This window comes from Podarcis muralis, chromosome 6, assembly GCF_964188315.1.
Source record: "Podarcis muralis chromosome 6, rPodMur119.hap1.1, whole genome shotgun sequence".
Taxonomy (NCBI): Eukaryota; Metazoa; Chordata; class Lepidosauria; order Squamata; family Lacertidae; genus Podarcis; species Podarcis muralis.
The window spans coordinates 27,753,212-27,778,814 of NC_135660.1; the positions used below are offsets into that span (position 1 = coordinate 27,753,212).

The 25,603-nt window shown below is 42.0% G+C and overlaps 1 protein-coding gene across 1 annotated transcript in view; it reads left to right on the forward strand.

Annotated features, from left to right (window-relative positions):
- Positions 1–25,603, forward strand: part of XRN1 (5'-3' exoribonuclease 1) — a 46,431-nt gene that overhangs the window by 15,556 nt on the left and 5,272 nt on the right. Inside the window, exons 17-39 of the mRNA XM_028731198.2 lie at positions 351–471; positions 573–671; positions 1,124–1,227; positions 1,866–1,997; positions 3,178–3,340; positions 3,979–4,092; positions 4,533–4,631; positions 7,902–8,017; positions 9,309–9,455; positions 10,372–10,461; positions 12,268–12,403; positions 13,166–13,222; positions 15,063–15,195; positions 16,708–16,777; positions 17,392–17,617; positions 18,115–18,216; positions 19,342–19,437; positions 19,520–19,634; positions 21,913–21,974; positions 22,336–22,446; positions 24,291–24,413; positions 24,540–24,687; positions 24,874–25,055. Of these exons, the coding sequence (XP_028587031.2) occupies positions 351–471; positions 573–671; positions 1,124–1,227; positions 1,866–1,997; positions 3,178–3,340; positions 3,979–4,092; positions 4,533–4,631; positions 7,902–8,017; positions 9,309–9,455; positions 10,372–10,461; positions 12,268–12,403; positions 13,166–13,222; positions 15,063–15,195; positions 16,708–16,777; positions 17,392–17,617; positions 18,115–18,216; positions 19,342–19,437; positions 19,520–19,634; positions 21,913–21,974; positions 22,336–22,446; positions 24,291–24,413; positions 24,540–24,687; positions 24,874–25,055 (2,746 nt within the window). The remainder of the gene's footprint in view (positions 1–350; positions 472–572; positions 672–1,123; positions 1,228–1,865; positions 1,998–3,177; positions 3,341–3,978; positions 4,093–4,532; positions 4,632–7,901; positions 8,018–9,308; positions 9,456–10,371; positions 10,462–12,267; positions 12,404–13,165; positions 13,223–15,062; positions 15,196–16,707; positions 16,778–17,391; positions 17,618–18,114; positions 18,217–19,341; positions 19,438–19,519; positions 19,635–21,912; positions 21,975–22,335; positions 22,447–24,290; positions 24,414–24,539; positions 24,688–24,873; positions 25,056–25,603) is intronic.

Genomic DNA, 25,603 nt, shown 5'->3' on the forward strand with positions numbered 1-25,603 from the left:
TGTTTGAGTAAGTAGCTTCTTGACTGTAGCCCATAGATAATAGTAAGAAGTCATTTGACAGAAATGCATAATGAAATGCTCTTAAGCTGTCCTTGTCCCCTCATAGAATCAGAGAAGATGTCAGTTAGTAAAGTTAAATGGCCAAAGATGGATTCTTCTGCATATATTTGATAGTCTTCCTTTAATTCTGGCTGACTGTTGTAAGGATAACAACATTCTTGTTTTCAGCCTTTGTTTACTGTGAAAGGCAGTGTTTCAAAATATACATTTGTAAAAAAAGCTTATGTTCTGTGTGCAGAGACAGTTTTTCAGAGTAGCTGTATGTTGAAAGTTGTGCTCTTGTTTCTTAGGCATAAAGCTATGTCTCTGGACGTCTGGCGTGTAGATATAGCCCAAAATAAAATAACGAAATTGGATATGGAGAGGCTGTATTTCTGTGGCTTTCCTACTCTGAAGCACATTAATCATAAGGTAAATGGTGCTTTATTGATTTAAGAATGACATGTTTTTGTTAGGTACCTATTCTGTGGAAGGCATTCATTGTACATCTTGACTTTCTTTCCCTATTCTAGTTCTATCTGAAAAAAAGTGGGGTACAAGTTTTTCAACAGAGCAGCCATGGAGAAAATATGCTACTGGAAATAATGATTTCCGATGATTCAGAGGAACTAGTGAGTCTCTGGCTTTTTCAAGTTCGTTTTTGGCAGTCTCTTATTTTAGAGAAATAATGCTAGGTGCTCTCCAAGTTTTGTTGTCAATAGCTGTTCTTGGATATCACAGTAAACGATAGTTTGGTGAGATATGTGAGCTTAGCCTCCCCCTGGATTTGTGTATCTGTCTACATCCCAGACCCTGCATTGACCCTGTCCTGTAGAGATTTAGTACAAGGTGGGGCACAAGACTATTTGAGAAAGTGACTGGAGCCTGGTGATCAAAAGTGTATTTTTGACATCAAGGCCGAAGCAAAAATGTGTGTACCTATGGTCCTTGGTGCTATCTAGAATTTAAAAACTTGGAACTGTAGATCCCAGGACAGAGCAAGGCTACTGGCTTTGTTTGTGATACTTACAGACTTGCTATGAAATTGTTTTCGGTAGGTTAACCAACTGCTTTTCTTCCTCAGAATGCTGAAAATGTAGCCAGTTTGGTGCTTGGGAAATCAATATTTGTTAACTGGCCTCACTTGGAAGAAGCCAGAGCTGTTGCTGTATCAGATGGTGAAACTAAGTAAGGAAGACCAATGTACTTTGCAAAGTTTGTCGCTTACTTGCATCTTCAGATGTCCATCTTCATAAACAGGTTTTCATATGACAAGGTCTCGAAGCAATGGCTGTTTCGTTTTTTGAAATAGCTATGTAAACCATACATAGACCAGCCTGGGAAAAAATGTCCCTTTTCTCGCAGGATTTTTGAATTTAGTTTAAGGTATTTTTTACGTGACAGATGCAGAATGCTTGTATTAATTTTGGTTTTGTTTCTGTTTGGATGTATTGAGTTGTTTTTTGGAATTATGTTTGTTACGATTTCTTATGGTAAAGGGCAGAATATAAACATCCAGAATAAATGGACTATGATAAACTGAACAGTTTTTGTGGAAGAGCAAAACATTTATCGTCCACATTCTTTGTTCTTTGCTGATGGGAAAAGAGCCAAACTGGATCAGGACAGAGTGGGGGGGGCGGGGTTAGTGGTCATCAATACTGGAAGCAAAGCAAGCATACTTTTCATTTCTTTAATGAAACATATTTATTGGTACCAAGTGGATTTGCTGTCCTAAGTTCATTTGCTGCCAGACCTAGTCCTAAATAAATATGCTTAGGACCGAGATTTCCTTTTATTTATATGAAATGTAAATTTATTTTAAGGTTTCAGTTGGAGGAGCCTCCTGGAACACAGAAGCTCTATATGGGGAATGCTGCCCCGCCAACCAAAGCAACATTTGTTCGAGATAAAGAACAGAATATCTGGGTGAAAGAAATCCAAGGAATTTCAGAACAGTAAGACACTGCCTCCCGCGTTTGTAGCTTGACAGCATATTTTGACATACTGGTTCATTTTAAGGGGGGACAGCTTGCTTTTCGTGGATGTATTGTGAGTCCGATGGCCACACCTATTTTTCGGTTTTTAGGTATCTCTTGGTAGACTGGTAGTTGCCACACTCACATCAATTAATGTAATTATCTCATCCAGAAGTTACCTTCAAAACTGAAAAGCTTAAGACAGCCCTTGAGGAATCGCAATAGATAGAAAAGTTAATGAACTTTGTTTTCACTTCTGTTTGACTCCCCGTTTCCAGTCTTTTCATTCTTTTTGCCATATCACATTCAAAACTGCTCTATATTGAAGAGAGCCAGAGACACTAGAAATCTGTGTTTCTCTTTATTCCCATGCAACCTTCAAGGTTCATGTATTGATGTTTAATACTGAATCTCGCCAACTGAAATAATCCTTTGCTAGGTTCTGTATTGCACACTTCTACCTAAAGCTGTTTAGCTTTATAGTGATAGTTAATCTTGCTGCTTGTTGTTTAACCAGGGATTGTTGCATTTCCTTAGAAGATGTCATGCCACCCAGAGCTGATTATAGGCTACTTTAGTAGTTTTGTTCTATAGGCTATTTGAACAGCAATTTTAAGGAAGATTTTCCCATGAGTAGGGAACCTCTGGCCTTGGGGCTAAGTATAACCTTCCAGGCCTCCTTCCTGGTCCTCCATACTCTATCCAGGCTACACCTTTCCCTGTTTCATCATTCTGGAGTGCTTTTGCCTTCCTGGGTTGGGTTCATGAAATGTGATAATGTCTCTGGATGGAGGGGTTTGTGTAGACAGAGTTGTGACTTTTGCTTGGCTTCAGTGTAAACTACTGTAGAAATGTAAGAGTCAGATCTCTTGCTCAACACATTTTTTACTCTGGTCCTGCACACCATTAGCATGCAGCCGCTGGAAGATTGTCCAAAAGGAAATGCAGCCCTTGGGCTGAAAAGTGTTTCTCACTCTTCACAGATTTGTAGAGTTGGAAGGGACCACGGGGGTCATCTAGTCCAACCCCCTGCAATGCAGGAAATCTTTCACCCAACGTGGAACTCGAACCCATGACCCCAGAGACTAAGAGTCTCATGCTGTACCGACTAAGCTGTATGCATCCTTAAATTCATTCTCCCATATCCCCTTTCCTCCAGTTACCAGAGAAGAAAAGGAGTAATCATAAATGAAACATCTGCAGTTGTTTATGCTCAATTGCTAACTGGGCGTAGATACCAGTTAAATCAAAGTGGTGAAGTGTATTTGGAGAAGCAGTGGTCCAAGCAAGTTCTGCCTTTTGCATACCAAACAATTGTCAGGGTAAGTTCCTCAGTTCCCGATTCAGTTGAGTTTTTCATCAGTGAATTGAGATAAGAAGCCACAATGTTTACAGTCAAATTCAAAATACTAAGCTTCTAAGTTTACTTCTGATAGGATACACATGTGTACTTAGATCTAGAGGCCTGTTGCCTCATTCTTGCCATAGCCTACAATCCTATCACAGTATAGTTGAGAGATGTGGCTAAAGGCTGCCGTACAAATTTCTCCAACATCGTTTCATTTTTCTTGTTATCTGTGTCTTGCGTAATGACATAGTGCACAGTTAGGGTACAATAATATCTTAATAATAGGATATAAATAATTAGTCCTTGGCATTTAGGAATCATTTAAGTTGCCACGGTTCAGAATCTGCTTAAAACTTCGGATTGGGAAGTGGTTCACATGAAGTATAGACATTCCCAAAATGTTTATGGGATTAGTATCTTTCTTGAGGAGTAAGCAAACTAGAGTAGGCTGTTCTGTATTGCCACACATAGTTAATGTAGGTTGCAGTCTTATGCTCACTTACTTGAAAGTAAGCTCCATTGATCTCAGACTTACTTCTGAGTAGACCTGTCTGTGATTTTAATGGTAAATATTTAATTAGAGGATGATTTCCCCCCTCATTTTTCATGCAGGATATAAAGGCCTTTGATTCCCGCTTCTCCAGTCTCAAAACTTTGGATGACCTGTTCCCTCTGGGATGTACAGTCTTCATGCTGGGATCACCTTATTATGGCTGCACAGGAGAAGTTAGTTTTATCTGAAAATGTTTTCCCAAAAGACTTTTCTTAAAAATCAAGTCGGACTCCTTCTGCATTATTTTATTACATAATTTAAAAAACTGAGCGCTACATTGGAATAATGATGTTTTAGGAGCTACTGTACCACTTCCATTTCTTCACCTTCCTGAACCTTTCCTCCCTTTGTAAAGGAACTTTTCTTCTTCTTTGCTGTTACTCTTTTGTTTAAATTATTTGGCTCCAGCCCTTCATTGCAAGATCTCAGGGCACAGAACAGTAAGACTTGTTTTGAAACAACAAATCCATTAAACAGCATGAGTGTAGATCATTTTATTTTGCTGTTACTTTCATTTAAGATACTCATCAGATTCTTAGGAAGGAGAAAGACACTGGCTGCTGTGTGTGAAATGAACTTAAATTTGAGAGAGTTTCTTTAATATCTCTTTAAGGTACAGGATTCATGTGATGTTATCTTGGAAGGCAGAATTCGTGTTGTTTTCAACATTCCATGTGAACCTCAGCTGGATGCCTTAATACAGAATCAGCATGTAAGTCTTATTTCTCTTAACAGTGGATATGTCTCTGTAGATGTCATCTTAACTATAATATAATAATAATAATAATTTATTATTTATACCCCGCCCATCTGGCTGGGCCTCCCCAGCCACTCTGGGCGGCTTCCATAAAAACCAAAAATACAATAAAATATCACATGTTAAAAACTTCCCTGAACAGGGCTGCCTTAAGATGTCTCTTGAATGTCAGGTAGTTATTTATCACTTTGACATCTGCTGGAAGGGCGTTCCACAGGGTGGGCGCCACTACCGAGAAGGCCCTCTGCCTGGTTCCCTGTAGCTTTGCTTCTCGCAATGAGGGAACCGCCAGAAGGCCCTCGGCGCTGGACCTCAGCGTCCGGGCAGAATGATGGGGGTGGAGACGCTCCTTCAGGTATACTGGACCGAGGCCGTTTAGGGCTTTAAAGGTCAGCACCAACACTTTGAATTGTGCTCGGAAACGTACTGGGAGCCAATGCAGGTCTTTCAAGACCGGTGTTATATGGTCTCGGCGGCCGCTCCCAGTCACCAGTCTAGCTGCCGCATTCTGGATTAGTTGTAGTTTCCGAGTCACCTTCAAAGGTAGCCCCACGTAGAGTGCATTGCAGTAGTCCAAGCGGGAGATAACCAGAGCATGCACCACTCTGGCGAGACAGTCCGCAGGCAGATAGGGTCTCAGCCTACGTACCAGATGGAGCTGGTAAACAGCTGCCCTGGACACGGATTTGACCTGTGCCTCCATGGACAGCTGTGAGTCCAAAATGACTCCCAGGCTGCGCACCTGGTCCTTCAGGGGCACAGTTACCCCATTCAGGACCAGGGAATCCTCCACACCTGCCCGCCTCCTGTCCCCCAAAAACAGTACTTCTGTCTTGTCAGGATTCAACCTCAATCTGTTAGCCGCCATCCATCCTCCAACCGCCTCCAGACACTCACACAGGACCTTCACCGCCTTCACTGGTTCTGATTTAAAAGAGAGGTAGAGCTGGGTATCATCCGCATACTGATGAACACCCAGCCCAAACCTCCTGATGATCTCTCCCAGCGGCTGCATGTAAATGTTGAAAAGCATGGGGGAGAGGACAGAACCCTGAGGCACCCCACAAGTGAGAGCCCAGGGGTCTGAACACTCATCCCCCACCACCACTTTCTGAACACGGCCCAGGAGGAAGGAGCGGAACCACTGTATAACAGTGCCCCCAGCTCCCAGCCCCTCAAGACGGTCCAGAAGGATGCTATGGTCGATGGTATCAAACGCCGCTGAGAGATCCAGCAGAACTAGGAAACAGCTCTCACCTTTGTCCCTAGCCCGCCGGAGATCATCAACCAGTGCGACCAAGGCAGTTTCAGTCCCATGATGAGGCCTGAATCCCGACTGGAAGGGATCCAAATGGTCCGCTTCTTCCAGGCGTGCCTGGAGTTGTTCGGCAACCGCTCGCTCAATCACCTTGCCCAGGAATGGAAGATTTGAGACTGGGCGATAGTTGGCCATCGTGGCCGCATCTAAAGATGGTTTTTTAAGAAGCGGTTTAATAACCGCCTCTTTCAGCGGGTCTGGGAAGGCTCCCTCACGGAGGGAAGCATTCACCACCCCACGAAGCCCATTGCCCAGTCCTTCCCGGCTAGCTTTTATAAGCCAGGATGGGCAAGGATCCAGGAGACAGGTGGTTGGTTTCACTCGTCCAAGCAGCCTGTCCACATCCTCGGAGGTAACAGATTGGAATTGATCCCACTCAACTTGACTAGACAGAACTCTAGCACTCTCCCGCCCCGGCCCTGCTCCCACGGTGGAGTCTACTTCTTCCCGAATCTGAGCGATTTTATCTGCAAAAAACTTTGCAAAATCATTGCAGGAGAACATGTGGCCCGTACTGGGCCCCGATGTTGCAGGTGGTTCCGCTAAATTGTGAACCACCTGAAAAAGTCTCCTGCTGCTGTTTTCTGCAGATGCAATAGAGGCGGCGAAGAAATTCTTCTTCGCCGTCGCTATCGCCACTTGGTAGGCTCGACGTTGAGCTCTAACCTGTGTCCGGTCAGATTCGGAATGAGTTCTCCGCCACCGGCGCTCTAGCCGTCTCAACGATTGTTTCATTGCCCTCAGATCCGTGGAAAACCACGGGGCTGTCCGGGCTCCATGCAATCGGAGAGGGCGCTTCGGAGCCAAACAGTCAATAGCCCTGGTTAACTCCACATTCCAGCGGGCCACCAGGGAATCAGCTGAAAGGCCATCAACATGGGATAAAGCATCCCCTACCACTCTCTGGAAACCATTTGGATCCATTAAGTGGCGGGGGCGGACCATCCGAATTGGTCCCACCTCCCTGCAGAGGGGATGGGTCGCAGAGAAGTCCAGTTGCACCAGGAAGTGATCTGACCATGGCACTTCTTTCGTTTCGCTTTTACTTAGTGTCAGATCACCAACATCCATAGAGGTAAACACCAGGTCCAAGGCATGTCCACGGCTATGGGTTGGGCCAGACTTATTCAGGGACAGCCCCATGGAGGCCATGCTTTCCACGAAGTCCCGAGCGGCCCCTTGTAAGGTCGTGTCGGCATGGATGTTAAAATCCCCTAGGACGACCAAGCTAGGTGTCTCCAGGAGAACATCCGCCACGACCTGACTATTATAAGTACTATTTGAACAATATTCATATGTATGTATTTGCACAAGCCCAGTGATTTTTTAAAAAAGCACAAACTAGTTTTGAAGTTTCCCTTTTTAGATGACATGGGAAGCTACTGTTTGAGGGGGAACTAACCTTACTGAGCAAATTTCGTCTTTCCTTGTATCTTGGCCGTAGTTTTCCAACGCAGGTTTCGTAACACAGGAATAATAATAATTATGTATCTCATTCAAGAGTTACATGAAAAATCTGGTTCAGGACCAGAATTTGGATTTTTGCAAATGTAAGCTTTGACTTTATAATGTGTGACATATGTAGCATTGCCAAAAGCCTTGCAAACTATGTGAGTGTGCTCAGCCTCTTTATTACTTCAGTTCTGTGTTAGCAGTAGCATTCAGACTGCCAACAGAAAAGTTTCTGATTCTAAGGCCAGCAAGCAGTCGTATGCACATTGAAAACTAAGATTTATCATGAGTTGAGTTTTCATGAACTAGAATCCATTTCATTGGATGTATGAAGCAGACTCTAGTCCACGAAAGGTTATGCAATGAGACTGCAAGACTGCTTGCTTCTGCTGCTCCTCTGGAAAATTGCAAAGAGAATGATCCTTTTCGTCACTATACAACTGATATTGTTGCAGAAATATTCTGTGAAGTACAATCCTGGATATGTGTTGGCCAGTCGTCTTGGAGTGAGTGGCTATCTTGTTTCGAGATTTACGGGAAGCATTTTTATTGGAAGAGGATCCCGGAGAAAGTAAGCTCTGAGTATAAACTTCTTTTGCAGCAAGATGTTTGATTGTTAGTTTGTAGCAAAGGCCACAAAAGCCTGTTACCTGGTGAAATTACTTTGCATTCCATATACAGTGGAACCTCGGGTTACGTACCGTCCTCCTTACAAACCCTACGGGTAAAGAGTGTCAGGGAAGAGTTAGAAGTTTCCAGTTTATCAGAGGGAGAAAGCATTCCCCAAGGGGGGAAGGAGAGCAGTGAATCTAATAGAAGAGAGCAAGAGGAACAACAGGGAGGGACTGGCTGTTCACAGGAAAGGCAAGGGTTAAGTTCTAGCTCAGATTCGGAGGAGAGGAGATACAAGCCAGCTCTAGCCAGGAGGTTAGAAAAAAGAGCAGGAAAGCGAAGGGATTTGCCATTTTGAGAGTGGCTGGTCACGGAGAAGCAGAGCTCAGAAGGTATCTGAAATAAGTGACTCTGAGGAATAATAGTTAAGAACCGTTTATAAGATTGTTTTGTTAATACACAATAAAAAGTTATAAAAGAACAAGAAGCGTTTGTGTGGTGATCTGAAGAGGACAACGACCAGTCCTGACAACGAGCTCCGCTAACCCGGAAGTAGGTCTCCTGGTAGCGAACTTTGCCCCGGGATGCGAGCGGAAGTCGCACACTGGCGGCAGAGGGAGACACCATTAGCGAAAGCGTGCCTCATGTTAAGAACGGTTTCGGGTTACAAACAGACCTCCGGAACAAATTAAGTTTGTAACCGGAGGTACCACTGTATCCTGCAAAAGTATATATGCAAGAAGAGTTTTCATGTGGGGAAGAAGAAAAACGTGAGGACAGGACTTAGTGCAAATCATTGCTCTGCCTGACTGGCCTCCTTGTCTGGCACAGTTGTGCACATTGTATTTCCCCTTCCTATCCCAGATATTAGTTAGATTTGGACATTCATTAATTTCTTGGGTTTCTTATTGTTCCAACAGACAAATAAGGAACTTGAAAAGAGACTGAATTCCTGTTTAATCACAAAATCTTCTCAGAAGGAAATTCACTTTTGAAACAAGTTTATACTTTTACCAGATGCATGTGTGAACTGTAATCACTCGTTTAAATATATTGTAGACTTCTTCTAAAGCTAGGTCATATGCTTGATATTTTACATTGTAACATTTTGCTAGGATTCAGTGAGTTAAAACTCCTGTTCTACATTCAGTGGTTAATTAGTAGTATTTTTGTAAGGGATATATTACGCCAGTAATATATTGGTATTTCTTCACAAAATTTAGCTAGCATTCCAACTTTTGATTTTGCAGTCCACATGGAGAGCATAAAGCAAATGTGGGGTTGAACTTAAAATTCAATAAAAAGAATGAAGAGGTCCCTGGCTATACCAAGAAAGTTGGAAACGAGTGGATGTATTCCTCAGCTGTAGAGCAACTCCTTGCTGAATATCTGGAAAGGTAAGCATTAAACTACACTTTAGACTGCATATGCCTTGCATGTAACAGTTCAAATACAGTCGTACCTCGGAAGTCGAACGGAATCCGTTCCGGAAGTCCGTTCGACTTCCAAAACATTCGGAAACCAAGGCGCGGCTTCCGATTGGCTGCAGGAAACTCCTGCAGCCAATCGGAAACTGCAGAAGCTGTGCTGGACCTTCGGGTTCCAAAGAACATTCGCAAACCGGAACACTCACTTCTGGGTTTGCGGCGTTTGGGAGCCAAAACATTCAAGTGCCAAGGCGTTCGGCTTACAAGGTACGACTGTACAACTGACGTGGGCAGCAGTAATTCAGACAATGGGAACAGGGTCATTTTTGCAGCATTTGCCACAAAGTTCTGGCTTCGCATAGGTATGCCACTCTTATTTTCCTTCACTTCCTCACGTTTGAGATGTCTTGCACATGGGTGAAATGCATAAATGTCTGTTCCCTGGTTTGCATGTACCAGGAAGCATGACTTAATTTAACAAAGGCATCTCAGGAATGAGCCGTTCTCAGCCAAGAGAAGGAAAACTGTTTAAAATTCAGGCTTCCTTTTCTTGACTGGGAGGGAGGTGTGGGTGAGTGAGGTGGATAAATCCACACCACCAGTGTTGGCAATGGGGAGCACAAGAAGGCCTGTCTAGGGCCCCTGCTGCTCACTCCCTCGCTCTGCCAGCCTGCTTGCTTGCTCAGCACTTTTCAGGCTTCCCTCACTATGTGTTAACTTGAGTGTGTGCGTGCACTTTTGTCTCCAGTGTCACAACAGACAAGTGCAGATATAGTAGAGAGATAAATTTGTCACTGCATGCTCAACCGGCAAGGTACTGTTTTATGGAATTTATATAGAGATGTATACAAAATCTGCTCAGAATGATATATTTGCATTTTCTTAGGACCCCAGAACTTTTTAGTTACCTAGCCAAAAATGGTCAAGAGGACATATTCTACGAAGATGACATTTGGCCGGGTGAAGAAGAGAATGGGTAAGCAGCTCATATCTTTAAAGCATTATTAGGGTAGTTACAGGGATGTAAAAATGAGTCTTGTCAAGTTCAGCTCTGCACCTCGAATCAATTCTTCAAACTTAGTTGTTGAATTTGTGGTAGCTGGTATCAAAGCATGATTCCTAGTGCTCTTCCAACAATTAGCTTTAACCATTTGGACAAGCCCATCCTCTAATAATATAACCAACTAATACTACAGCCAACCAGCTTTATAATATACACTGAGTGGCTACATCCTGAAATAGACCTGCCTACTTATGTTTTATTTATTTGTAAGGAGTAATAGCAGTAGTAAGAAATTAATATCTCAAGCAAATAAGAGTTATTGTTTAGTTTTTCACAGTTTTTTGTGATTCTGCTGGAAATATACACTAGACCTGATGTTTTTCCATTAAAGTACATACCTTTGTAAAGTCAAGTCTTAAATCCTTTACAGCATAATTCTAACCACATCTACTTAGAAATATGTCCTATTGAATTCAGGATCTTCAAGACCTGCCTTTATTTTTACAGATATGTTTGTTAAGTTGTTTTGTTTGTTGCAATTGGTTTTTAGTCTTTATATGGTTGCTTTTGGTCACTATTATAAGGAAAGTGACTAAATAATAATAGAAGAGTTTACTTCAGGTAAGTGGGGTTAGGATTGCAGTTTCAGTAGCTTGCTGAAGCTCATTTGAACGATATGTAAATAGTATCGCAATAGTATATGAGTGGGTGGTTTGTTGAACTTTTATAGCTGATTTAACGTTTGAGTTAAATTAGTGGCAATGTCCCCTCTGCCATACTTGAGGGCAGATACCAAAAGATTCCAACTGAGAAACGACTCTGCCCCTGTGGAGATGGCAATCTGGAAACAGTGGCTCATGTTCTCCTGTCCTGTCCCCTTTATAAAGATCTGAAGAATGAGATTGTTGTTGTTGTTGTTTAGTCGTTTAGTCGTGTCCGACTCTTCGTGACCCCATGGACCAGAGCACACCAGGCACTTATGTCTTCCACTGCCTCCCGCAGTTTAGTCAAACTCATGTTGGTAGCTTCAAGAACACTATCCAACCATCTCGTCCTCTGTCGTCCCCTTCTCCTTGTGCCCTCCATCTTTCCCAACATCAGGATCTTTTCCAGGGAGTCTTCTCTTCTCATGAGGTGGCCAAAGTATTTGAGTCTCAGCTTCAGGATCTGTCCTTCCCGTGAGCACTCAGGGCTGATTTCCTTTAGAATGGATAGGTTTGATCTTCTTGCAGTCCATGGGACTCTCAAGAGTCTCCTCCAGCACCATAATTCAAAAGCATCAATTCTTCAGCAATCAGCCTTCTTTATGGTCCAGCTCTCACTTCCATACATCACTACTGGGAAAACCATAGCTTTAAATATACGGACCTTTGTTGGCAAGGTGATGTCTCTGCTTTTTAAGATGCTGTCTAGGTTTGTCATTGCTTATCTCCCAAGAAGCAAGTGTCTTTTAATTTCGTGGCTGCTGTAACCATCTGCAGTGATCAGATCAAAATGATCAGACAAGATGATCAGACAACAGCAAAGGTGCTAGGTTTATTGAGGTTGCAATGAGATTAAGGTGCGAGGTTTATTCAGGTGGCAGTGAGATTAAGGATTATCTGAACAATAATCTTGGTCATTTGATTGCCCTTTTTACCCATTGCTGTCTCTTTTATTTGTATATATTTTATTTGTATATATTGCTTGTTTGATGTTGCTATGGTCGTTGGCTAATGTGAATAAAGTTTATCTATCTATTGACAATGTTTTTTGATATGGAATAATTTTTTAATGTAGTGCCGAGAAGGTTCAAGAAATCATTGCGTGGCTAAAGGCTCATCCTGTCAGTGCCCTCTCTCGTTCCTCTTGTGATTTGCAAATTTTGGATATGGCTATTGTCGAAAAGATTGAAGAAGAAGTAGAAAAGTGCAAGGTACTATTTTTATTTTAAGTCTGAGGAACTTAACATATGTCTTGTAATCACAATATATAGGAATGAGATTATAAATTTGGATTAGAACTGATTGACTTCTTATTAGAAAAATTGTATTTAACTGGCATGATAGTTTGAGCTTAACTTTGGATTGCAACCTGCTTTATGAGGTATGGCAACTAATAAGAAAACACAAGCAATTTATCTGCTTACTCTATCATATATTACTAATCATTTGTATGCCACTTAGTTATCCAGCAAAATTTTGTATAAAGATTTCAGTCTAGAAAGTTCAGGTGATACCCAGTGCTAGTCATACTCTGGCTAGACCCATTGAAATCAGTTGAGTTAAGCGCACTGATTTCAGTGGGCCCTCCTCCGACTACGACTTGCTTGGATATCTATCACTCAGCTAGTGTGGTTTTGAAGACTTCTGAAACAGCAGTTCTGATTTTCCCCATTACATTATATTCCTTCAAATTCACTTATGTATAAAATCATTGTTTGTCAAGCACTGTAAAAAAAAAAAAATCTCTCCCAAGTTCAAGTGTCCCTGATTATGCTGATATAACATAAGTACTTATTGGCATAATAGACTGTTTTGGTAGAGAGCATTGTTCACTAGGCACGAGTAGTTGAAAGAAAGGTGTTATGTAGAAAGAGAGCGATGATCCAGCTACTTTGAGCGAAAGAAAAATGTTGAAAAGCAAGCATAATCCAAATTTTGTTCTGTGTATTCAGTTTCTTGTTTTCCCCCTTTAGCAAAGGAAAAGCAATAAGAAAGTGCGTGTGACGGTGAAACCTCACTTGTTATTCAGGGTAAGTTTGGGTTATTTTGTGAATGGAAGGATACTGTTCTTGTAAGATAAAGTCTTAACAGAAATTCTGTCTTGTTCACAGGGGAATATGGTACCCTCCTGAATTATTTAATTAAAATTTCAACAATGACTTCATCACCAACAGAGTTTGGTGTTCTATCTATGCTAATTTGATATTCATTTAGACATACAATACATAAACTGCTTTGAGGAGGGTTTTTTTTTTACAATTAAACAGTGTAAATAAATAAATAAGAAAGAAAGAAAGAAAACTTCACACTAGCTTGTATTATCTTGTTCAGATATTCCTTCACACCAAGTAATAGTCAGGATTCAATTAGTGCTGACTTTTTAATCTTGCACTGTTACCCATTTATAAACACAATAATATTACACACATAATGCTTCTTATTTCTCCATTTGACATGAACTCATTATCAATGGGTTAACCAAGAAAGGTAAGGAATCGTGTGAACAGCATTTGATGTCTATCTCAGTCCTGCTGGTTTTTCCTGTTTCATTCCTTAAGTTTGCTCAGGCAGAGCTGTTCATTGTTCTTGTCACCTGATTCCCCCCCCCCTTTCAATCTCTGCTTTGTCTCCTGCAATAGCTTAGCCTTCTCCTCTAAACTTCATTGCTTCTCCTTTTTCTTATTCAAAATAAAAGCCTTTTTCTTGTGTCTTTATTTACTCCCTTCTCCTCCTCTCGCTCCTTTCCATTTCTGCCCAGCATATTCAGGTGAACTTCCTCAGCAGGCATGTAGTGGACTCAGGAGTGTGGAACCTCCTCCAGACCACCATTCAAGCTTTAGCACCCTTTTCCTTAGAGCTATTCATATCCCAAACAAACCATAAGTCACCTCTGTTCTTGGCCAGTTCTTTTCTCAGGTTTCGTTCCTACTGGGTAGAGGGCATGAATATACTCAACCTTCCATGATCCAACAGCCTGCTCTGTGCCTCCCCCTTCACTTTCTTGATCTCCAGAGTCCTCAATAAAATCCAAAGAGAGGGGACACTTGTTCTGGGAGTCCCTCATTGGTGCAGCATACCACAGTTCTCCGAGGAAAATCCCATTGTTTCTTTCTCCTAGTCCACAAAACCCAACACTTGCCTACTTCACCCAACACACTCCACCAGGGCATCAGCCACATTCAGCAGCTCTTTTGAGTAATGCTAGCATTTCTGATATGCGCCATGCAGGGTCTACATTCACCGGGCAATATAAGGAGGATCTCCATTGAAGTTTTCACTGGCCTTCAATAGAAGTGTTCTCCATAACATCCTACCACTGACCTAGACAGCCTTTTATATTTTTAGGTGTTTGTCTGGCTCTCGTTCCAATAAGTTCTATGCCTGTACATCTACTCCTCAGCTGTCAGTCTCTTGTCCACAGTACAGAACTGGAGGTGTTACCAGATCCAAGCTGGAACACAAAAGTTGCTCATATTTTCCCTTCCTTTCTTTTTCTGGGTGCTAAGAGGAGCTAATCCATCAGTAATTGAGGCCTTGTTCACCTCAAACCAGGAAGGGCATTCACAATAAATGCCCAACATAAATATATAAACAAAACATTTTAAAAAGGGGTTGCACTGGACATTTCTGATTCTCCACCGTATTTAAAATATGCTGTTTCCAGTTTGTTCCTTGTAGACTAGTCTCAGTGATTGCATGTTCTACAGGCCATGAAGATGGCAACCAAAAATACGTTACAAAATTATTTGACTATTTTATCTCTTAATAAAATGTAAACATAATTAATGTTTTTTTGGGGGGGCGCTAGTGATTTTGTTTTATGGTGTTAACTATTCATATTTGGATTCTTTTATCTTTGATTCATGCTAGCCTTTAGAACAGCAGCACGGAATTATACCAGATCGAGATGCAGACTATCGACTGTTTGACCGTGTTGTTAATGTGAGAGAGTGTTTTTCCGTTCCCCTTGGACTTCGTGGCACTGTGATAGGAATTAAAGGAGGTAACACAATGCCTTTTTGTGAACAGTCTCTTTTGCTTTTAAAATAATGTGAAGATCATTCATTGAACGCAAAATGAGTTAGTATCACAGAATAGTTCAAAGCACCAACGAGAACAACCGGAAGCAGTTAGAATTTTAGGCATGTTCCATTGCCTTAGTGACTTTCCACTTGTGCACCTAGAAATCTGAGCCATTATAATATTTTTTTAAAATATCAGATGTGGCAAGTGTTGTTAGTTTATTTATACAGTGTCCTCAGTATGCATAGTATTTTATGGAGTAACTTAAGCACGTGAGGCACATCTGTGCCCTAAAGGCAAAGGTGGGGGCGAAAGTAATAAGCCTTTTGATCTCACTTTCCCGTAGGAGTTAATTTAAGAATGTGAGCACGCTTGCATACATCACACCAATCTAGGATGTTTAGCAGAGGCAATGTGACTGGTTCTGCTGCATTGGGTACTGAGCCAAGGGAGCCAAGGGGCCACTGCAGGGTGTTGCAACTATGACTTGGTGAATTAAGCAGAGCGGAAGGTCAAATGTGGGTGGGGTGCTGAATGCTGGACTTGCACAGGATGTTGCTGAAATCTGAAAGACGAAAGTCTACCCCTTAGGAGGAGAGAAGGAATTTTCTTTATTCTTTCTGTCATGACAACAAAGAGTCTTGTGGTTTCTGTTGTCAGAGTTCATTTATAACAATGCTTGAAGGGCTCACTTAAGTGAGTAGGTATTATACCTAATGTGAGGCCCAAAGGTTGAGAGATCTGTACTTAGAATCATAGCACTGTAGAGTTGGAAGGGAGGGGACCACAAAGAGCATCTAATCCAGTCCCCTGCAATGCAGGAATCCTTTGCCCAATCAGGGGCTCCAACCCACAACCCTGAGATTAAGAGTCTTGTGCTGTACTAACTGAGCTAATCTTCCTGTAACTGCACTTGTTTGAGGGCTGTTGAGTACTGTGACACATCTATGGCTACCTTATGTGTTGGTTAACCTTTTGGCCTTAATTTGTAACTCGCCTGGGTTTTTGCCCCTTTCCTATACCTGAGGGATGCAGATCCTGACCTTTAAGGTGCCACAGGACCTTGTTCACATAAATTCTGATCAAGGATTGAAGACCTTTGTAATATGAGAAAAAAAATGTAGCTTCTTTAACTATTCCAAACTGATTTAGGAAAGCTTCAAATAAAAAACAAGTTATGTAGTTGGGACATTGTCTTTAAAACAGTTCCAGCTTTCTAGTACATGTAAGCTAATGCCATAATTTGTTAAGGTTGTCTCCAGCTAAGTCATATTCAGATTAGACTCGAATAGACATAGCATATTTGGATCCATTAATTTTAGTGGGTCTACTTGTGAGCATGATTTAATTTGATACAACCCATAGTCTTCAAGATGTCATGAGATTATTTGTTGCACCAGACTCAGATGATTACACCTTTGGAAAATGTTAAGTTTTCAAGTATCTTCACATTTAGTCAGTAATGCTTGCTTATAGTGCATATTTTCTTCAGCCAGCAGAGAATCTGATGTTCTGTATGAAGTACTGTTTGATGAAGAGTTTCATGGAGGCTTAACAATAAGGTTTGTTTCTTTCCATCTTTTTAGGGTGTTGCACAGATCCTAGAGAAACATGTAACAATTGCACAGAAAAGTGCTAATGGATATTTAGTCAAATCACCCTTTGAACAACATTAGGTTGGATCCAAATGTAGCATTTTGCAACTATTCGTTCTCCTGTTTGTGCATGAGACTTCAGTCCAGAGGCACTCCTGATGGAAGGGGAGAACCAACAGTGTGGTGTAGTGGTTAAGAGCAGTGGACTCGTAATCTGGTGAACCGGGTTCGATTCCCTGCTCCTCCACATGCAGCTGCTGGGTGACCTTGGGCTAGTCACACTTCTCGGAAGTGTCTCAGCCTCACTCACCTCACAGAGTGTTTGTTGTGGGGGAGGAAGGGAAAGGAGAATGTTAGCCGCTTTGAGACTCCTTCGGGTAGTGATAAAGCAGGGTATCAAATCCAAACTCTTCTTCATCATCATCTGCAGCTCCCAGTGCCTCCATTTGTAGAATTGCTAAGCTTTGAGGTTGTGTTCTACGGTCCCCTACCCATATATTTTGGGGGCAGATTTCTATTAATCATGCACCACTGGCATAACTAAAGCACTCTTTTCATTAGCCTTCCTCTCCTTCCTCTAGGAGCTCGCCTGGCAGAGGGTACCGCATTCCAGCCAGTGCCTTAATCAACCTTTCTTATGGTAATCGGTCTGAAACAGGAAATCAGAAGCTAACTGCCATAGTTAAACCTCAGCCAGCTGTGAGTCCCTACAACTCATATTCACCCGAATCATTTTCTGTATCTACACAAAAAGCACATCAAGGAGGTCTCAACCATTCTCCTCGCTCCCTCTTTGTTCCAACTCGAGTAAGTCTACATTTAATTCCTACAGTTATGTCCCAGAAAATAAAATCATTGTTAACGGTAGATCTCCATGGATGCTAACTAAACATTTTTTTAATAGCAGAGTTTAGACAGGCTTTAATGATTACTGTAATCATGGTTAGCTAGCTTAGACTCATCCAGGTTTGCATTAGAAAACACCTGGAAATCTCTTAATCCTCATGATACACTTTGAGGGTAGAGAAAGGAAGTGTGTTTGATAAGGAATGTGTTTCTATTTGGGATATATTCTGTCAGTATAAGGAGGCTAAGTAGGTAAGGAAATTTCCCAAAACAAATTAATGTTGATGAAAGGTTTCAAGTTGTACAGGTGTTCTTCTTTTGCCACATTCACTGGAGATAATCTATTTCTCTCTCCTCGGGTGGGTGGAAGGGAGGAATCATAGCAATAACGAGTATTTTAAAGAGGAAGAAAGAAGTTGAATAGCTATTCCATTAAATTTTCTTAATCTTTCATCTAGCAAGTGAATGGAAGACAGCATAACAATCTCAAGGTTGAAACCCAAGGCAATTCCAATTCCCTCCAGAAAGGAGCATATTTAAGCAGCAATCAGAAATACAAAGTAAGTAGCATTATTTTCTTAGTACATGCTAGTAGATGTAGACTGAGTTTGGGAAGGAAGTAGTTTGGGCATGTGGGTGTAAGCAAATATTAAAAGTGGGGAAAATTCATCCCACACAGAATCAGTAGAAAGAACATAGCTCCTTAAAAGTAGAAACCCTTGTGCCTTTTCAACAAAGGAGCCATTTTCCTTCCTGGAAGCTGGGGCTCTCCTAAGAAGTAAGTAGCAGCAGGAAGAAAGAGTTCAGGGGAAATGGGAGAAGGAAATGCTGTGGAATTGTAAGGAGGGCGGGGTGTGGGTGTGTATGGGTAGTAGCGGGGGGTGGGCAGTAACAAAAGAGAATGGATACCACATGGGGGATTGAGAGGGTTTTGTATGAAGTGGGGAGAGATTATGGGGTATCTTGTGAGATTGGGACATGGGTCAGTCTGCTATCCGAATAAACTTTTTTAAAAAAATATTTTAAACCTCTTTGCAAGCGTGAGCTCATTCTGAGCTTTAGGCCGCCTGACATTTGCCCTGCAACCGTTAGTTACACGTGTATACTCCTCTTTTGTGATTTTCCCCTTCTTCCATTTCTTGTACGTGCCCTTCCCAAATCTCAGCTCATCTGTGAGTACCTTATAGAGCCACACCCATTATGCAGCCAGCTTCTTTAGATGCCTCCCGCTTTTTATTTCTTGTCTGCATTTGGGCCTTCAACATTTCACCTTGAAGAATCTCCCATCCGCCCCTGTTTAAAAAGTAGAGATAAAATTGAAGAAGGCCCCGTAGGGTAGGGTCTAGGTATATGCGCAAGAAAATATGTGGCAGTGTGACACTGTGAGGCAAAGTCCCATGATACTATAAGAACTGCATTGGTAAGCAGGCATGCTGATGCAGTAGGTGGCTCCCCCTTTTACCTCTCCACAATGCCAGGAGACCAGAATATGTTTTTCCCATTTCACTACTGCTTTGGCTTTATGGGTCTAGGGTAAGTGACTTCACTTACTACCTCTCTTCCTCATTTTGCTTCTCAAACTGTTAAGCTATTAAATCTACACAGTCATAGCTCTCTTGGGTGTAAGGATTTTATTAGAGCAGATCTTGCATAAATGGGTTGGTTTTATTTTTCGTTCCCACCAGGCTCAAGATAAGCAAGATGATGAATTTTGCAGCATATGGCAATCATTGCAGAGCTCAGGAAAGTCTCAGTCTGCCCAACATGATAGGCATGAGAAGGTTAGTTTCTGTAGTGGAGTGGGTGTGATGTGTGTGAGATTTTCTGAACAGGATTTTGCTACTGAACAATGTCATTTTCTAGGGTGGAATTTTACCTCAATACGTAAAGCTAAATACGGGTGGCCAATTCTGCAAACCAGGCTTCAATGAGAGTAGCTTCAAAGGCCAGCAAAGAAAACAGGAATCTTTCAGGAAGTGTAAGTACTTTTCTTTGAATTTTGTATATTCCTTCATCAAGTTAGGGATTCAATTTTGGAAAGCATTTAGTTTATTCTAGTCCTGTGGAAAGTGATGCTTATGACAGACGGAGTGTTGCCGTTATAACCCCAACCCTTGGTATTTTCTCTGAAGAAATGCATGCCATTATCTCCCCCTCTCACCAAAAAAGGATGAAAGTGGATTTAGGGTTGCTAATACTTGGAGATCCACTGAAATCAATAACCTTGAGCTTGATTATTATGAGTATGACATAGTTTGCTGTCACACTTTGAATTTTTGTTTGTTTTGTGAAGTATTATTTTTTAACTGAATCTGATTGATGTTCTTGTGGCAAGAAGTTTGGCACCCATCTCTATTTGAAACAGTTCCTGAGAGGGGCAGCATTAGCTAGCCCTAGTGCAATACCATTGTTCAACTTGGAGTTTACTATTTGCAACTGCAGAAGCCACCATTTGAACGACTGAAGTCTGTTTTTCTATGGCTGATGTCACTTAAAGTGCTTTTTCTAGTGGCCATAGCATCAGCAAGAAGGATTTCAGAGCTGGGAGCTTTGTCCGTTGGAAAACATCATTGTGTGCTTAACAAAGACAGAATTGTACTGCAGACTGTTTTTCACTACCAGCAGGAGCTGGTGTTACTTACTTTCTGTCTTTTCCCATGTCATCCTAAAGAACATGCATAGCACTCTCTGGGTGTCCACAGGGCAGATTAGATAGATCAATTGATCAATATGGCAAAGCCATTTGGATAAACACGTTTATTATTGCCTCTTATCCAACATACTTAGGGAGAAAGGTTTCAACATCTACCATAGCTAGGTGGATTAAAGCTTGTATTTCTTTGGCATATAATTCTCTTCCATTTGATTCACTCAGTGAGAGCATCTGCAGCATTTTCTACAAGTGGTTTGTAGGGCAGGGACTTGGGCTACTTCGAATACATTTACAAGACACTATAAAATATACATTTATGCTTCCGCAGAAGCAGCTTTTCAGAGGCGTCAACAGGTCCTTTAGCTGCAGAACAGGAGTGTGGAACATTTGGCCCTCCAGATATTGCTTGAACTAGAACTCCCATCAGCCCTAGCAAGTGTGGGCAATGGCCAGGGATGATGGCAGTTGTAGTTCAGCAACATCTGGACGTCCAAAGCTTCTCCACAGCTGCTACAAAAAACCCCACTTGGGTGAGTCTTAGTGCCATTAGATATGGGTCCATGGGATTCACCTAAAGGGTGTTTCTCAGGGAGTACTGGGAGGCCAAGGCCCACCCAAAGCTGCATGACATAATTAAGAGGTGGGTTAAGAGCAGAGTGTCTAGAGAGTGATCTTGCCTTTCTGTTTGTTGACATTTTGGTTGTTAAATATGTGTTGTTTTTAATTGTTGGATGTTTAACTTACAAGCTTATCTAGATGGTGAACTGTTTTTCTAAGGGAGGGGTCACTCAGAAATTCTGTTGGAATCATGACATTTTCCTGCTTCAAGTAATGTAAGGAACTCATTGACTTATCTGGCGGTGTCCTAGTGGCCCTTGAGAAACACCTTTCAGCTAGTCCAGTATACCCATTTCTTTCATCCTGTTCAGAACTTACATTGTGCTATTTGAGTTCTCTGTTGCAGACGTCCACCCAGATTTTATCCCTTTTGTTACAGCTTCTGAACAGAGATAGTAAAAAGAAAGTGAGGGAAAATATACTAGATTGACGAAGAGGACTCACCGTAGCTGTGCTTCTGTACCTATTTACCTGGGAGTAAGCTCCATTTACCTGGGGTGGCGCTGTGGGTAAAAGCCTCAGCACCTAGGGCTTGCCGATCGAAAGGTCGGCGGTTCGAATCCCCGCGGCGGGGTGCGCTCCCGCTGCTCGGTCCCAGTGCCTGCCAACCTAGCAGTTCGAAAGCACCCTCGGGTGCAAGTAGATAAATAGGGACCGCTTACCAGCGGGAAGGTAAACGGCGTTCCGTGTGCTGCGCTGGCTCGCCAGATGCAGCTTTGTCACGCTGGCCACGTGACCCGGAAGTGTCTGCGGACAGCGCTCGCCCCCGGCCTCTTGAGTGAGATGGGCACACAACCCCAGAGTCTGTCAAGACTGGCCCGTACGGGCAGGGGTACCTTTACCTTTAAGCTCCATCAAACTAAGTGGGACTTCCTTCTTAGTAGACACATGTAGGATTGCACACACACTCATTTTATATATAAACAGTATTTGAAAAAACACATGTTACTTGTTTAGCTAATATTATAAACTTTTGTATTTGTAGCTAAAGACGACTCTAAAGGTCCAAGAACTGACAGTCAAACACATAAAGGATCAAATAAACAGGTAATTTTCTGATGCTGTTTTATGTTTGCTGTTTTATGGTGAACTGTTCAAAGGAAACAAAGGGCAGAAATAGCAACGGTTTGTGCGCAGATGCTTGGGTATGCCTAACATATATTTTTGGACATGGATTAAATTGGCAGCTGCCCCTCCGCATTCCTGCCACAGAGTGTAACTATATGTGTGATATATCTGCTTGAGGGAGATGGCCCTTGTATGATCGCATAGGTCGACTAGTGAAGTTGATAGATTTCCAAAATTACTTGTGCAGCTAATCACTGGTTAGGTAGGTGGCCATAGCTTTTAGCACGAGTGAAAATCCGCCTTGTTAATTTGCTTTAACATTTGACCTGGTCTGTCTCAGAATTTTGCAGGTGCTAATAAGTATAGTGTGAAGCTATTGAAGAGGAATGAAGCCCCCAATGAGCCAGTAGAACCAAAGCCTGCAGTTGACAGTCCCAGTATAACTGAAAAGGTAGGAAAATGGCAATCTAAATATTTGCATATACCTGAGTACATTCTGAAGAAGAAACAACATGACAAGTAGATTTTATTAGATATTAATTTTAATGCACCAGAATTGTCGAATGCTTTATTTTCTTCATGGTCTTTTTCCATATGGGATTGCACCTGTGAAGAGTACTAGCCAGACCTTTTAGCAAGCTCTAAGCCATGAGATGATATTGGTCTTCCTCTCCCTCTCAAGCATAGGCCAGAGGATCACTAGATTATCCATGTCAGATCCCTGCCTCTCTGCTCAGTGGCCTGCTGCACATAATATGTTTCTCAAAATTGTCAGAAGAAATGGATAAAATAAAGATTTAAAATTCTCTCTATATAAATTATATCTCATGTATGTGTTGTGAAGTATCTTTTGTGGCCATCTAGCTAAATCATAGTGGTAGTATACATACAGAACAACTAAAAAGACTGAGAGCTGAGCCACTTCGTAGCAAGTTCCTGAAGAATTATGAATCCCTTTTACTTGTTTGCTTTGTTTGAAATACATTTAACATGGCCCACATGTGCTCCTGAGCTTTAGAGCCTTTGTCCTTTGCTGCAGTATTGAAGAGAACTCTAGGCACACGGTGGAGACACGGGCAAAATTCTTCCAGACTTTGCAGTGAATGGGGGAGACCTTTTAAGTAATATGTACCTTAAAGGTAAAGGGACCCAGAGACGTTCCCAAAGTAAAGGAAGGATTGAACTCTGAATAATAAGAATACACACTGAGGCTTGAACCAGCAAGACTCTGGGAATGGTGCATATAATCGTGTGTCTCTGTCTCCCTCCCAGCCGTCCCAGCCCCTCGGCCCAGGTCGTTTTATTCACAAAAGAACTTTTTACAGAGTGTTCATAAGAACCAATCAGATTTCTTCTGAGCATTTCAACAGACCCCACGTGAGGACAAAGTTAAACTACCAAAACTAAATAAGCACGGGGTAAACAAAGACACCCCGGAGGTGATAAACAAGCAGTATACATGATAAGAAGGATGGCCAGGAGGACAGCGATCACTATCACCTTTATGTGAGATCTGTTTCCTGGCCTTAAGATTAACATCCTAAGATTAACATATCAGAAAGGCTACTTCAAAGAAGCTGCCCACTGTCTTTGATGACCCAGGACGCCTGCCTGGCTGTGTAAGTGACTTGTGAAGCAAGAGAAATGGGCAGTAGAGGAAATGGCCAGAGATGCAGAGGGTTGTGAGATTTGATCAGAAATTATTGTCAAGGTATCAAACCCAGTCAACACAATGCATTCATCGTGGACACAAGGGCTTGAGGTATATTTTATAATTCCTCATAGTAATCCCACCTGACCCCACACTCTGGATATTTGCACTCCTATAGGACCCCTGACCATTAGGTCCAGTCGCGGACGACTCTGGGGTTGCGGCGCTCATCTCACTTTATTGGCCAAGGGAGCTGGCATACAGCTTCCAAGTCATGTGGCCAGCATGACTAAGCCGCTTCTGGCAAACCAGAGCAGCGCACGGAAACGCCGTTTATCTTCCCGCTGGAGCGGTACCTGTTTATCTACTTGCACTTCGTGCTTTCGAACTGCTAGGTTGGCAGCAGGGACCGAGCAACAGGAGTTCACCCTGTCACGGGGATTCGAACCGCCGACCTTCTGATCGGCAAGCCCTAGGCTCTGTGGTTTAACCCTCAGTGCCACCCGTGTCCCACTATGTACCCTAAGTTCCCTCAAAATGAATAAGTTTTCATATTGATTTCGGTGGAATTTGCACAGAGAAAATTCCTTTCTCTGAGTTTTGCTCTTCTAATTCTTTCATATATGTATATATATATTCCTTAGAACGGATCTGAACTTGAAGACATTTTGGCGTCTTTGAAAATTTTCAAAGAAAAAGAGGTGCCACGGTCATATCCCAAGGAACCAACTAATGAAGAACACTTGTCTCCACAGTCTTTTGCTATGGTTTGTATGCTGCTGTTGGAATTGACTTCATTGGTTTAACTTTGGGTGCATTTAATGTACAGAGTTCTATGATAAAATTCTCAATTTATACAATATATAAATGCTGTTTGCTTTTTTTTTTTTAAGAAAGGAACACAGATGCTCAAAGAAATTTTGAAGATAGATGGTTCTGACACACCAGAAGCAAAGTCAGTGGCAAATGAAGTGTCTGCTCCAACTTGCAGGCAGGATTCTTGTGTGCCTGCCTCACAACATACCAATGCCAAAAAGATGGGTATGTATAAAAGCTTTGTTCTATAATTGAATAAATGGTTTGTGCTATGCAGATTTAAGTTTAATGTTTATTGATTATATAATACCTTTTGAACATCTAACATTCAATCAAATTAAACAAAGTACTGTACTCTGGTTCATTTATTCAAACATGGTACAGATTACATGTATTTATTCTCATTGATAGCTGCTTTCATGAACAAATCCCCTGGCACTGCAGGACCTCAGAACACTCAGGGCATGGAGGTTGGAGGCCACCCACTTCTTGGACCACCAAACTCATTATCCACTCCAGTGTCTGAACTTTCTCGTATCTGTTCCCTTCTTGGAATGCTGCAGCCCGATTTCTCATTTCTTAGAACACCACAGGTAACTTAGCTTCAAGTAGCAGATCTGTGTAGTATGCAAACAAAAAAACAAACCCACCCATAATCTCTTTTATTTCCAGTTCAAGTCTTAAATGTGCTTGCAGAAATATAGACAAATTGTTCCACCCACATGCAAGGAGGAGGCATCACCATTCTGAGATTTGCAAGGGACAAAATACCTTTATGAACTACCCTAAAAAAAAAGGGGGGGAAAGCAAAACAGGCTAATGAGCACTTGACAGCTATTGACTGCTGAGCAACATGGGAATTGGGGCAAAGAATAAACCAGGCAGTGGGGTGAAATGGAAAAGGAGATTAAAAGAATGGACACATAGGTATAAAAAGAGTAGAGAGAATCATTTCATTGTCTGAGTAGGCAATTTCTGGGTTCATGCTGAGAAGTTATTTGTCAGTGTCCCCAGGGACAGGGGTGAGAGCTGCTCCCCATTTTTCATCGTTTAGACCAGGGTAGCCAGCTTGGGGCCCACCAGATGCTGCTAGACTCCCCAGCCAGAATGGCCAGTGGTCAGGGATGATGGAAGCTGTAGA